Source organism: Pleurodeles waltl, chromosome 3_1, assembly GCF_031143425.1.
Source record: "Pleurodeles waltl isolate 20211129_DDA chromosome 3_1, aPleWal1.hap1.20221129, whole genome shotgun sequence".
Taxonomy (NCBI): Eukaryota; Metazoa; Chordata; class Amphibia; order Caudata; family Salamandridae; genus Pleurodeles; species Pleurodeles waltl.
In genome coordinates this window covers 1585880071-1585892808 of record NC_090440.1, presented here as the reverse complement: position 1 = coordinate 1585892808, position 12738 = coordinate 1585880071, and the positions used below count along the sequence as shown (strand labels likewise).

Below are 12738 nucleotides of genomic sequence, written 5' to 3'. Positions count from 1 at the left end.
AAGAGTGGAAACGTCTCCAACAGAAGCAATAGAAAGCTCACCAAAGAAGAAATTGAAAAAAGGAAACTACTTGCCCTATTTCCTGGTACCAAAGCAAGACCTTACGCTAAGGCCAGTCCTGGACCTCAGATTTGTAAACAAATTCATCCGCGCACACTATTTCAAAATGACAACCGTACAGGAGGTAATCCTTTTGCAAAGGAGAGACAGCATGGCAACCATAGACCTACAGGACGCCTATCTGTAAACCAGACACACAAAAGATAGCTCAGATTCGTACTCAAAGGGGTTCACTACCAATTGAGTCTTGCCCAAGGGTTTGCACAAAATGACCTGCAGCAGTTGCAGCATTCCTAAGGATTTCACGTGTACCCCTACCTGGACAATATGCTAATAAAGGCACATACAAAAGAAAAATGTCAAAGGGCTACCAAAACAGTGATCGCAAACCTACAGGGTCTAGGGTTCAGCATAAATCACAAAATAATCATCCCCAAAATCACAGCAGAAAAAGATCTTCCTAGGAGCCAGACTGGACAAAAGGAAAGCACATGCATACCCTACCCAGAGGAGAATATAGGGAATCTCAGAACAAATTTGCCTTTACCAGAAGGGGTGATCTCTGACAGTGAGGGCAGTCATGAATGATGGCATCATGCATGCCCCTCACAACACATGCAAGACTCCACATGCGACCATCCTATCTTAGCAATGCTTATGCAACAACTTGTCACAAGCCACTGGGAATTTGGAGGATCTAGTGGTTGTAACAGAGAAGACAGGAAGACACAGTGGTGAACATAGAAAGACCTTTCAAGACAGCAACTCCCTCTGTCACCATCATAACAGATGCGTCTCACAAGGGATGAGGAGCGCACACAGACAACTTAAGAACTTGAGGCCAATGGAACAAGACGGATGCAATACAGCACATCTGTTTCCTAGAGATGAAGACAGTGTTACTGGCCTTAAATGCCTTTTAAACGCAAGTATCGGGGAAAACCATACTAATCCAGATAGAACATTGTTGTTGTATTGTCTATCTGAAAAAACAAGGGGGCACAATATTTCACCCTAAGCAAACTTGCCCAAGAAATATGGGAGTGAGCGATACTACAAGGGTTCAACCTACAAACAGTTCACCTACCAGGGACAGGACAACATAGAGGCAGATAGACTAAGCAGGCAGGCAAGCAGGACACACAAATGGGAGATAAAACAAAGAAAACTAGAAAGTCTTTAAGATCTGGGACACACCAACCATCAACTTGTTTGCATCAGTAGAGAATAAAAAACGCCAACCCTTTGACTCCAGGTTTCCACAGCACCAGTCAAAGGGAGATTTGCCTACACCTTTCCTCAAATTCCCCTAATACCGTAGCTACTGGAAAAGGCCAGGGAACCAGGAACGAACATCATATATTCAAACCTACTCAAACGTTCCAAGGGACAGATGAGGGTCAAGGTGGAACGGGACCTACTTAAAATGGAGAATGGGTGAGCATTCCAACTGGAACCAGCAACACTCAATCTAGCATCATGGCGCTTGAATAAATAGAACTCGTACAGCTAGGACCATCGAGATACTAAAAGAGGCTAGAAAACCACAAGGAAATGCTTTGCAGAAAAATGGAAAAGGTACCACCAGTGGTGCACAGAACACCCTACAAGCAATAGGTTATTACGGTTTCTAGTCTAGCTATCTTACGTACCTGCTGGACAGCAGAATCAACTACTCTTCTCTCAAGGTACACGTGGCAGCAGTTGTGGCCTGTACCAGCGGAGCATTGTGAAAGGTTTTTCACAGCACCTGCTATACAGAGGTTCTTAGAGGGAACCAAAGCAATCGCCTCTCCAAGAAGGGCACCAACCCCAATGTGGAGCCTAACCGCAGTGCTGTCACAACTGATGACAAAACCATTTAAACCCATGCATAAAGCTGATCTCCAGTTTACCACATTGAAAACTGCTTTTCTGATAGCTATCCCATAACTACAAAGAGTAAGCGAGATTAAAGTGCTAACAATACAAGAATCACACATGCAGATCTACAAAGACAAGGTAGTGCTCATAACAAACCACTGATTCCTACCTAAAGTGGTGAGCAAATTCCACTTCAACCAGACCATCCAGTTGCCACTGTTCTTTAAGAATCCACTAACAGAACTGGAAAGACAAATACATATCCTGGATGTAAGGAGAGCGCTGATATACTACCTTGAGGAGACCAAGCAGTTCCTTAATGGGAACCAACTGTTTGTGACGGGGGGTTCCCTTACTGGATTTGACATTCGAAACAAAAGGGGACTATCACATGTTGGATCATGGATGTGGTCCAAACATGCTACGCATCGGCTGGCAAACACCTACCCCACCGACCTAAAAACACTCAACGAATAAAAAGGGAGCAACGCTAGCATTCATGGCAAATGTGCCCATAGTCCTACCAACATGGGCATCCCCACACACATTCACAAAACATTATTGTATGTGCATCGAAATGTATAAAAAGCACAAGTGAGACAGAAGGTACTACAGCGCCTGTTTCCAAGCTCATCATTGCATCCCAACCAACCCAAATAAAGGGGAAATTGCTACACAATCTAATGCACAGCATGTGAATCCAGAAAAGGATTCATACTGGAAAATGAAGTTTTGCAGCCTGAAGAGTTTTCTGGATTCATATGCGATCCTCCCACCTCCCCAGAAATGAGACCAGGACAAACATGTGGGGAAGAGGTCTTATGTACATAAAAGAAAGAGGGGAGAAAGGGAAATGAGAAAAGGACACAACAAAAAAATAATCTGAAGATGCCTAGTACACACAGGAGCTTCTGGGGCGCAGTCTGAGGTCATGCAGGGGACGGACCAAACACCAAAATGGTTGTCGATGATGCTCAAAAAGGAAAAAGTCAATTCCTGACCCAACCACTAGATGGCATAATAACGCACAACATGTGAATCCAGAAAACTCTTCAGGCTTCAAAACTACTCCACCTGGTAAGTAACCATTTAGTTTTTGACTGAAGGTGCACTTGGTTCCTGCTAACCAGGTCCCAAGTGCCAGCGCTCTTTCGCTAAAACAATGTAAACTGATCTAATTGTGTAGAATTGACACACACTTTAGCACCCCTGTAAGTCCCTAGTAAAGGGTACCCCTGGTACCCAGGGCATGGGTACTGAAGAGGCCCCTAAAGGCTGCAACATGTATTATGCTACCCTAAGTCCCCTACTCAGAACAAATTGCACGCAGACTGCCATTGCAGGCGGCATGACATGGTGCAAAACATGAGTGATAACACCACATGATGATCTCTGCAAAAAACATTATGTATGTCACCCTTACAGCTTAGATCCCCTAAAACAGGGTGCATTATATTTTATGTGAGGACATGCCCCTGTGATGTCTAGTTTGATTACTAGGTATTACAAGTGAACAGGGAAGCCATCTTAGGGTATGCACTGGGCACTGGCCATTACAAGTTACCTAGCTACATAATAGCTTCACGGAAACCTGTGATGTTGGTATCGAAGACCTCGTCTTCATAAATCCTTACTTTTGCCAGTATTAGATTTATGGCGTTCACCCAGAGGGGGCCCCCTGAAAACCTACTAGTCCGCTAGTGTGCTGTCTGATTGGTACTGACCAGCCTGCCACCATAGACGAGGTTCTGCTCCTCCTCCACCACTCAAGAGGTGAGAGCCAGTGCTCTCAGAGGCCAGAAGCCATGCCCGCTCCGGAGGAGGTTATCATCACCTCCTCTGGCAGGGTGGTTAGTGGATCTGCATTCCAAGGCCAGGGACTTCAAAGTTCCGGGTGCCTTTTGCTATGCAATCTCCGGCTTTCCCCAGACCTGGGAGATGCCATCTCCTGCCCTGAGGCCCACTTCCAACCAGGACAGGTTGGAATTTAGCTATGCAAGTAGGCGTGTTGCACTACCAGGCGAGTCATAGCCCTTAGTTGGGCTGCCTGATGTGCTCCACAAATGAAGGGATCTGACATCTTGTTTTTGGTGGAATTAGGAATTCTGGCATAGGGTTCTACCCACTCCCCATAGGAAGAGGTCATATAGGGTGTGTAGTTACCATATGGGTATATGGCCCTACACACCCCTAAATTGCATATTTAGGTGGCCCCCTGACACCAGGAACTTAGATTTATCTGACTGAAGTAGGACAAAGAGGAGCTGACCAATGCAAGAACTGTGGAGGAGCCAGGACTTTTAGCAGCACAGCCTGCCTTATGTGCTGCTGTCCCGACAATCGCATGGCCTCAACTTGTCCTGCAGCTGTGCATCTCCCAAGAGGGCTAACAGCACTTCACAAACCAGCCAGCATCTCCCTTGGAGTCGGGGAGCCACTTACCTGCAAGCACCGACTGCAATGTCTGGTCTACCAATCTGCTGACCACCCGGTCCACAGACGCAGCTGTCACCCAGGAGGATGTCACCATGCTTGAGGAGGACAGCCCCATCTCCCCTTAAAGTTTGGAGATGCCAAGCCCACGAGGATTCGCCCTTCCCCAATACCCAGGCTACTAGATTAGTTGTAAGTACCAAGGCTTGTTAGTGTCTGGAACAGACACTGCAGCCGCAAAAAAGATGACCTGCCCCAACAGGCAAGGAAATAGATGAGGCTGCCCAATAGAGTGGCCCAACTGTCTGTTTTTCTTCCTCCTCTGCAGGTCTAACTAAACACTGAGTGCCTTTGACGCACAGGGCCAGCCAGCCAAAACCCTCTGCACCCGAGCACCCCGGCCTAGGTCCTCGACTATCAACTGTGTCCCTTTGCTCCCAGGACTCTGACAAACTGAGTCCCCTTTTTGGAGTTCCCAGACTTGTCCCCAAGCCCCCCTCTGCAGCCTGTTTCTAATTGGCCCCCCTCTTTGGCAACTGTGCAGTGTGCCAGATACTGAACCGTCCAGCACCTCTGCACCCTGACACTACAGGGCAGGTAAAACCTAACTGATGGTGATTCTCTTGACCTTGATCCCGCTAGCACCCTAGGACCTTAAGGGGACCGCAAGATACTATTGCAAGTACCTGTATGCAGTACCTTTTCTTTTTCCATTTAGAAGCATTACTGTGTAGAAGCACATTTGTGTTGTTTACTTGCCTCGCTCTGCAAAGTGATTCTTCAAGCAGTACTTACTAATTCTGAAGATTGTAGGTGTTTAAAATGATATATAAAAAGTGTTATCTTTCTAAAATTGGTCTTGACTTTCTTTGTCTCTGTATGATCAACAAATGCTTAGCACTACCCACTGCCTAACCTGAACTGCACACCCACACTGCTTTAAAAGGGAGCATTTAGGGTTATTTTGTTAACCCCCGTACTATCTGCATAGTCTACCCCTAGATTGGTATACTGCTTAGATAGCCAGCTTCCTACATACAACTATCCTGAAATTGTGCATTCTGGGTAATTTCATCATTCTCCAGCTTGAAGGAAATGCAGTAATGTTTTCTTGTGATCTGTGTGTTTTTGTTCCATCAAAATTCACACTTACTTTCAAAAGTTGTTTCGGATTTTTTTCAATTAAACTTGAACTTTGGTCCATTCCCGCCCTCACCCCACCTGCCCCCGCCCCCTAGTGCACTAGAGATCTCTGCGAACTGTGGCTGTGAAAAGCCCTTAAACACTAATTTTAAAAAACTATAGGAAATCCAAATAACTCGGTGCATCCATCTGCACAGACTTTAGCACTTCAAAATGATGCATAGTAATGACGGGTAGTGTTGGATATTTCTACATGCATTCAAACTGAACGGGCCCCTTTGCTATTCATCCAGAACTCATTCGACAAGTAGCAAGGCAGCTGCTTTAGGTGTTCAGAGGAAAGTTCCTGTGACTTAAATTTTCAAAGCATTGCCTTTGAGAGCAGTTGAACACAATTGTATTAGTTTTTCCTTTAGAAACACAAGGCGTGATCAAGCTTCTTAGCAGATTGTATTTAGTGGAATGCTTTCTATTTTGTACACCCGCTGAGATTCCCCTCTTCCCTATAGAAAGGATGAGCTTTCCATCTCCGGTTTATACCTAAAAACTATTCTCTTATAAGCGGTGTGAAAAACTTTTTTTTTTTTTTTTTTTTTTTTTAAAGAGATCTCTTTCCAGAGTTGCCTGGCATTCTGTACCTAACCGGAAATTGTATATATGAGTTTAAATATTGATGGCTTTGAAAAACTGATTGTATTTAAAATGTTCTTTTTTTTTTTTTTTTTTTTTTTTTTTCAGGTACTAAGCGAGACCGACAAGGCTCTGACGTTTTGCCACTCTTATTACAAGCCTTAAAAAACATTGTTACAGCTGATGTTCTTCCTGCACAGAAAGCACTAGTAAGTTATGGTTTTTGTGCTTTGTAAAGCAAATGATAGGAGATGGAAAGTGGTTTTCTTTTTATGTGACATGTCCAGGGTTTATTTGCAGAAGAGCTATTTTACCAACCAAGTACTGGCCCACCTCAAACATCTTCACAAAAGTACTGCACAGAATATATTTGGGCATGCATTAAAATTTGTTTGGCTTTCTACGATTTGAAGTTCATAGGGAGGGAAAAAAAGCAAAATCATATTGTAGATTGTTAGCTGCTTTCATGAAGATGCCCAAATGGTCCGGTTCATTTAGTGTTCCATAGACCAGGTCTTAGACTCTCTTTTTGGATTTGCTGTTTGCACTCATGGAGTATCTGCAGAGCCCAACAGAATTGGAGCACTTTACCGAGATAATTCGGAGACTCGTGTCTGCAGATGTACTCCTTGTGTCCTCCTTTCATGTATCTGGAGGTTTTCTTCAAAGGTGTGCAGCGGCCTTGAGCCCCATTTACCGCATCAAGTGAGCCCAAGACTGTTAGTGGCTCAGTGCTGCTTCCGGGTCCCAATTCCTCACAACACCCCCATGCTTTAAAGATTTAGTGCACTGTGCTTCCTCTTTCCAAGAACAATCCTGATTATCCATTTTTTGTTTCCTTACCTTTGATCGAAGATCTGAGCCAGTTTTCTTTCCTTACCACGAAGCTATGTAGTGGATTTGACAGAACTAATCCAGCCCTGAGCTGTTGTGTGAATACTATATTTTGGAAGCACAAGGTGTGCCACCTAATGACCATATCCTGTCAATGCATACAGGTGTTGCTCCTCTGCAGTTGTAATCCCCGCCTAAATTGTTAGTCTTGCATAAGCCAAATACATCTAGAACAGCTGTTAATCTCTGAAGAACCAAGTGCTGAAAACCGCAATACAAGTTGCTTCGGGCTTCTAAATTTTGGCTGGCTGACTCCAGTAAAACCATTTGCTGTTTTCAAAAGTGTGCTGTACTTTCTTATTTACTTGTTTCCGTTGTGTGCGGTAAGAGGCTATGAACCTTAAATACATGTGCATCGTTAGCTGCAATACCATATCTTAATCCTGCCCAATGGGCGTTATGAATGAATAACGGGTAACAGTTGCTTCAAGAGTATTAATTACATGAATAGATCGACAGCATGGTTTTACAAATTGCTTCGGACTTCAGAGACTGCTCTTTTACCTGTCATACTTGAGAGACTCTTGGCCCAATTTTGTTGTCACTAGTTTAAAATGTTGATCCTGGCACAGTTACAGGTGCTTCAAGAACAGTTCTCAAAAGCAGGCCATGGGGAAAAGAAAATCTCCAGTGGGTTTGGTGGGGGTGGGAGGGGTGCACATCTGCACCCAAAGTGGCATTAGCGAGCATCCCTGAAAGAGGAAAATGCCCTCAGTTGTCAACTTTTAAATCCACATGTTAAATTGAAGTACAGAAGTAAACTTTTTTCAGAATCCCGCAAGAACAGCAAAATGTAAAAAATCACATTAAAGACTAAAACTCAGCCACTATGCTCAAATAAACTAAGTGCAGTGCGTAGCACAAGGTCATTCCTAGTGCTCGTGGTTTGCTGCACACATCCAAAACTGCTTTATTTGGAGGTAATGTGGTTGAGCAGCCTTGGGTTTAACACAGAGGAGAGCAAGTCATCCACAAATACACACAGTAGTCCATAAATGAGACACACTCAAAAAGGAGATCCAAGCCAATTTATAAAAATAGCAAGTATCTTTATGTGTAGGCATCGGAGAAAAATCGTTTAGGTAAGTACGTTTTTAAATAGGAATTCTTTTCCCTTTAAAAAGAGTTCTGCAATGTTATCCTATGGTAGGAAAAATAAGTTCTGCAAAAGGGTAAAGTACAGTGACTAACTAGACCAATCTCCTGGAGTTAGGATGAGTGGTGGGCAAGGTCCAAGGCATCACCAGCAGTACACCACCAGCTGCATGGGGGCGGCTAGGTCAGGGTGCAAAACTGTGTTGGGTGCCCAATGTATTATAATGGTTCAGTCACTGCGAAAAGAGGGTGCAGGCTTTGGCCAGAAAGCCAGTCTGGCTGAAACAGCATGGCTCAGGCCTCTGAATGCTCTGGCACAGGTGGGCATCTTTGGTCCACTTCTCCATGGCTCAAGGGGCGATTGGTGCAGAGGTGTCTTCAGGTGTTGGGTTTTTCTCACCTGAGCAGTCGCGGTAGAGGAGGGCTGCGTGCAGAGGCTGCAGGTGTCATCTGGAAGTCAAGCAGGGGTGAAACCATAATATACTTGGACTCTGGAGGGCCAGGGAACGTTGTTGGCACCAGTGGTCCACTTCAATTCAGGTTGTGGATGGCAAGTGCAGTGGTGACTTCAGGTGTCTTTTTGATAGATAGTCGCTTGACAGTCCCTTCTTTGGAGTTTGCTGGCGATCAGATCTGCTGTTCATGGGAGGTTTTGAGTCTTTTTCAAAGGCAAGCAGTCTTCCCAGGTTTCTGGAGACCGCACCAGGATGCGTTGACTTTGGTGCAGATTTCAATGAGAGATGCAGACAGGCTGGTGCGGTTGATACCACGTCATCTGCTTCTTTCCTCCTTTTCTGCGGCTCTTCAGGGTCCTTGGGCTTCTTAGATCGTCTGGATCTGCTTCTCTGGTGCCAGTGGTTCCCCTAAATACTGAATTTAAGGGCGTTTCCTGGAGTGTAGGCTAGTATGTGCCATCCACATCAGGCTGCTCACATTAGGGTTGGGACTGACCTGAGGAGTGGACACCGCAATACGGATATTCCTGTTTGTCCAGGTGCCAAATGGGTCCTGGGGCTGCGGGTGTCAGCTTTTTCCTTGTGAGAGAAGCTTGATCTACATACCCAGGGTGGTGGGCTTCTTTGAAGCTTCTTGTCTTGGAATGTAGATTTGACGGTCATCCTGTTGGGTGGGGGTGTGTAACACCCCTCCTGGAGTAGGCTTTGTGCAAAGGCTCTCACCTTAAGGGGTCAACTAGTGTCTGGTGGTGGCAAGCTGGCTCAGACTAGACAGTGAGCATACCAGAGCCTGGTAGGGTTTCAGGGGGCACCTCGAAGGTGCCCTCTTGGTGTATGTAATGAAAAATCCATCACTGGAATCCATGTGGGCTTATCAATCCGAAACGATTGATACCAAACTTCCCTATCTTCAGTAAAGCCATTGTGTAGCTGGGGAACTCGTATTGACAATTGTCCAGCACAGGATTTTGAAATGACTTCCCTGTCCACTTACTAGGTCTAAGAATCGACCAAGACCTAGCCGGGACATATCTGCTCTTGCAAATATGTCCTCACAAGTAATACAATGCACACTGCCTTAATGCTGTCAGACCTTCTGTAGGGGGTGGCTTGAATATATTGCATGTGGTTGTAGGGGACCTGGCACATATGGATGTGTGACGTGTGTTTTCACTTTCGTCTGCACCAAGACATAGCGTTTCATGAACCTCCCTTATTGCACTGGCAAGCCATGGAATGCCCTGACTTGATTCTGGGTGGTTGGAGCTTCCTAGTCCAGAATGGCCTGCATCTTGCGTTTTAGTGGTTGAATTTGAATTTGGCTGCCACCTACAAGGTGACCCAAGTATACAGCTGTGCTCTGCCCTATCTGACACTTGCTTGCCTTTATAGTGAGGCCTGCACTTTTCAGAGCCTCCAGGACCTTCCCCAGGTGGATCAGATGATCCTGCCAGATAGCGCTAAAGACTGCAATCTAAAGATATGCTGCAGTAAGTTCTTTAAACCCAGCCAGGACTTTGTTCGCCAACCTCTGGAAGGTGGTAGGGGTGTCCTTTAATCCAAAAGGCATAACAAACTGATAATGTCCGTCAGGAGTGTAGAATGCAGATTTTTTTTTTGTTTTGTTTTTTTAATTTTTTTTTTTTTTTTAGCTCCTGGGGTCAGGCCTATCTGATATTTGGGTGCCCCTAACCTGTCAATTAGTTCATCAGCCCTAGGAATTGGGTGTGCATCTTTTTTGGTTACAGCATTGAGACCACTATAGTCCACACCACTTATTTTTTCTTTCCACCCTGGGAGTGGGGCTTGGGGACCGAGACAACTGGGCTGGCCCGGGGGCTCATAGTGCCCAATGATTTCCAGTTCCAGCATTTTTCTTACTTCAGCTTTGATGCTCTCTTAGATTTTATTTCTGATATGTAAGCTGCCCCCTGTGCCCACATCCTATGCACACCACCTAGTCTGACCAGGCGTCAAAGAGAAGAGCTCAGCATACTGATGCAAGACTTGCCTACAGTCAGTCTACTGTTAGTGAGGGTGTCTGAAAATACTACTTCTTCCACTGAGCCATCTTTGGGGTTGCTAGAGAGATCAGATCAGGTAGATGTTCACTCTCTGCTTCCTGTCCCTCGTCAGTGACCATGAGCATAGTCATTTCAGCTCTGTTGCGATAGGGTTTAAGGTGATTGACATGGAGAACCCTTTTGGGTTCCTCTAAGAGCCAAAGTCCACCTGGTAGGTGACTTTTTTCTTTTCTTTTCTAGGATAGGGTAGGGCACACTCCATTTGTCCTGGAGGGCCTTAGTCGCCTCCAAAACCCAGACCTTCTGCCCTGGTTAGAACTCCACCAGTGCAGTCTATTGGTCAGACCAGAGCTCTTGGCTGGCCTCAAGGTTTTTGGTTGCTTTTTCCATCTAAAAGTTCAAAGGGGAGAAAAATCTGCTCCCTTCTGTGGCACTTCCCTGTAAGCAAAAAGCATGCATGGAAGTAAAACATCCGCTCTTCCTGAGTTTTGCATGGAGTCCACCAATCATACCTTTCAATGTCTTGTTGAATCTTTCAACAAGGCCATTGGTCTGTGGGTTGTATGGGGTTGTGAACTTGTAGGTGTCACCACATTCAGCTTGCATGTGTTTCAGGTAGACAGACGTGAAGTTTGTACCTCTGTCTGACACCACCTTCTTTGAAAATCCCACTCTGGTAAATATAGCAGTGAGGGCCCTGGTTACTGCAGGGGCATTAGTAGTCCTTGGGGGGGCATTGTCACAGGATACCTGGTTGTATGATCTACTACAACAAGTATAAATCTGTTTTCTGATGCTGTTGGAGGGTTTAGGGGACCAACAATGTCAATCCTTAACTTCTCAAAGGGAACCCAATCACTGGTAGTGGAATTAAGGGGGTCTTTAGGTGGCCACCTGTCTTGCCACCGACTTGATAAGTGGCACAGGAGTTAAAAAATTAAAAAAAATAAACTGCCCAGCTAGGGGGGATGTCCTGGGCCAATGTGAGGAGGAAATCTATAAACTGCTGAGGCACTACCACTCTCCTAGTGGCACCAGATTTGGGGTCTCTGGCCTCGGTGAAAAGGAGTTCCTCCTCCCAATAAGTCATATGGGAGCCACTGATATCTCCCTTTTCTTGATAAGCATCTTGCTGCCTCAGGCCTTCGAGAGTGGGACAGGACCTCCTCCCCTGGCACACATTTATTTTCCCCTAGAGGGTCCCCATGGGCCAAAGAGCTCTGCCGTGTAAGACCCAAGTTCCTAGGGCTCAGCTCCCTCTGGGGCTGGCAGGTCTTCCTGAGGAGAGGGGTCCTGATCTGTTGTCTGTTTACTAGCTGGTTTCCCAGTCTTCTTGACCTTTCTCTTTTAGGTTTGGCCATTATGCCAGACTCCAACTGTACTTTTTCACCCTGGGCTTTACAATGTGCTCTTGTACACACCCACCCACCGCCATCGCTACATGGGACATTTGTTTGACCGGAGTACTCCAGATCAGTATCAAGCAGACATTGTACAGGAATTGCAGATGATACCACCACCTTCTTTTGGCCAGGAACCCCTCTCCATTCTAAGGATACCATTGCCATGGGATGTGGCTTAGCCTGATTATCAGCTTTGAGGACTGTATATGTCTCACTAGTCAAATATTGGTATGAGGAGAACCAGTTGCTTAGGCACCATGGTGACAGTGGCACTGGTGTCTCTCAGGGCTTCAACTCTAGCCCCATTGATGTTTGGCGGTTTGTGTTTCTCCAGATCACTGGGCCAGACAGCCTGGGCAGTTACATCCACCCCACCCTGTGAAACTAGAGTTGCCTCAGTGGGTTCACTGACCTGGTTGAGACCAACCTGGAATCCCATCTAGAGACTTAGCACTGCATTTACTGCAGGTGCATTAGAGGCACTTTTGTGGAGACCGGTAGGGTTTCCACTTCAGTGTCCAAGGGCTTTGCAGTCATGACACTAAACCATTTTGGGAGACCATTTCTTACCCTTACAAAGGGATTTAAACAAGGCTCTAACAGCTATTTTTAAACGAGTTAAGAAGTTGAAAATTGGAAAACATTTTTTAACTAAAGACACTTTTTGGATTCCTCTGTGGAATCACTTCTCAACCAAGTGGTGCAGTCATTGTCAAGTCTTGTATCCCAACAGTTGTA

The 12738-nt window shown here is 45.5% G+C and overlaps 1 protein-coding gene across 2 annotated transcripts in view; it reads left to right on the top strand.

Annotated features, from left to right (window-relative positions):
• RIF1 (replication timing regulatory factor 1) overlaps nt 1-12738 on the top strand; it is a 310912-nt gene that overhangs the window by 59374 nt on the left and 238800 nt on the right. For both annotated transcript variants that reach the window (XM_069225212.1, XM_069225211.1), the window contains exon 14: nt 6238-6338. In XM_069225212.1, the coding sequence (XP_069081313.1) occupies nt 6238-6338 (101 nt within the window). The remainder of the gene's footprint in view (nt 1-6237; nt 6339-12738) is intronic.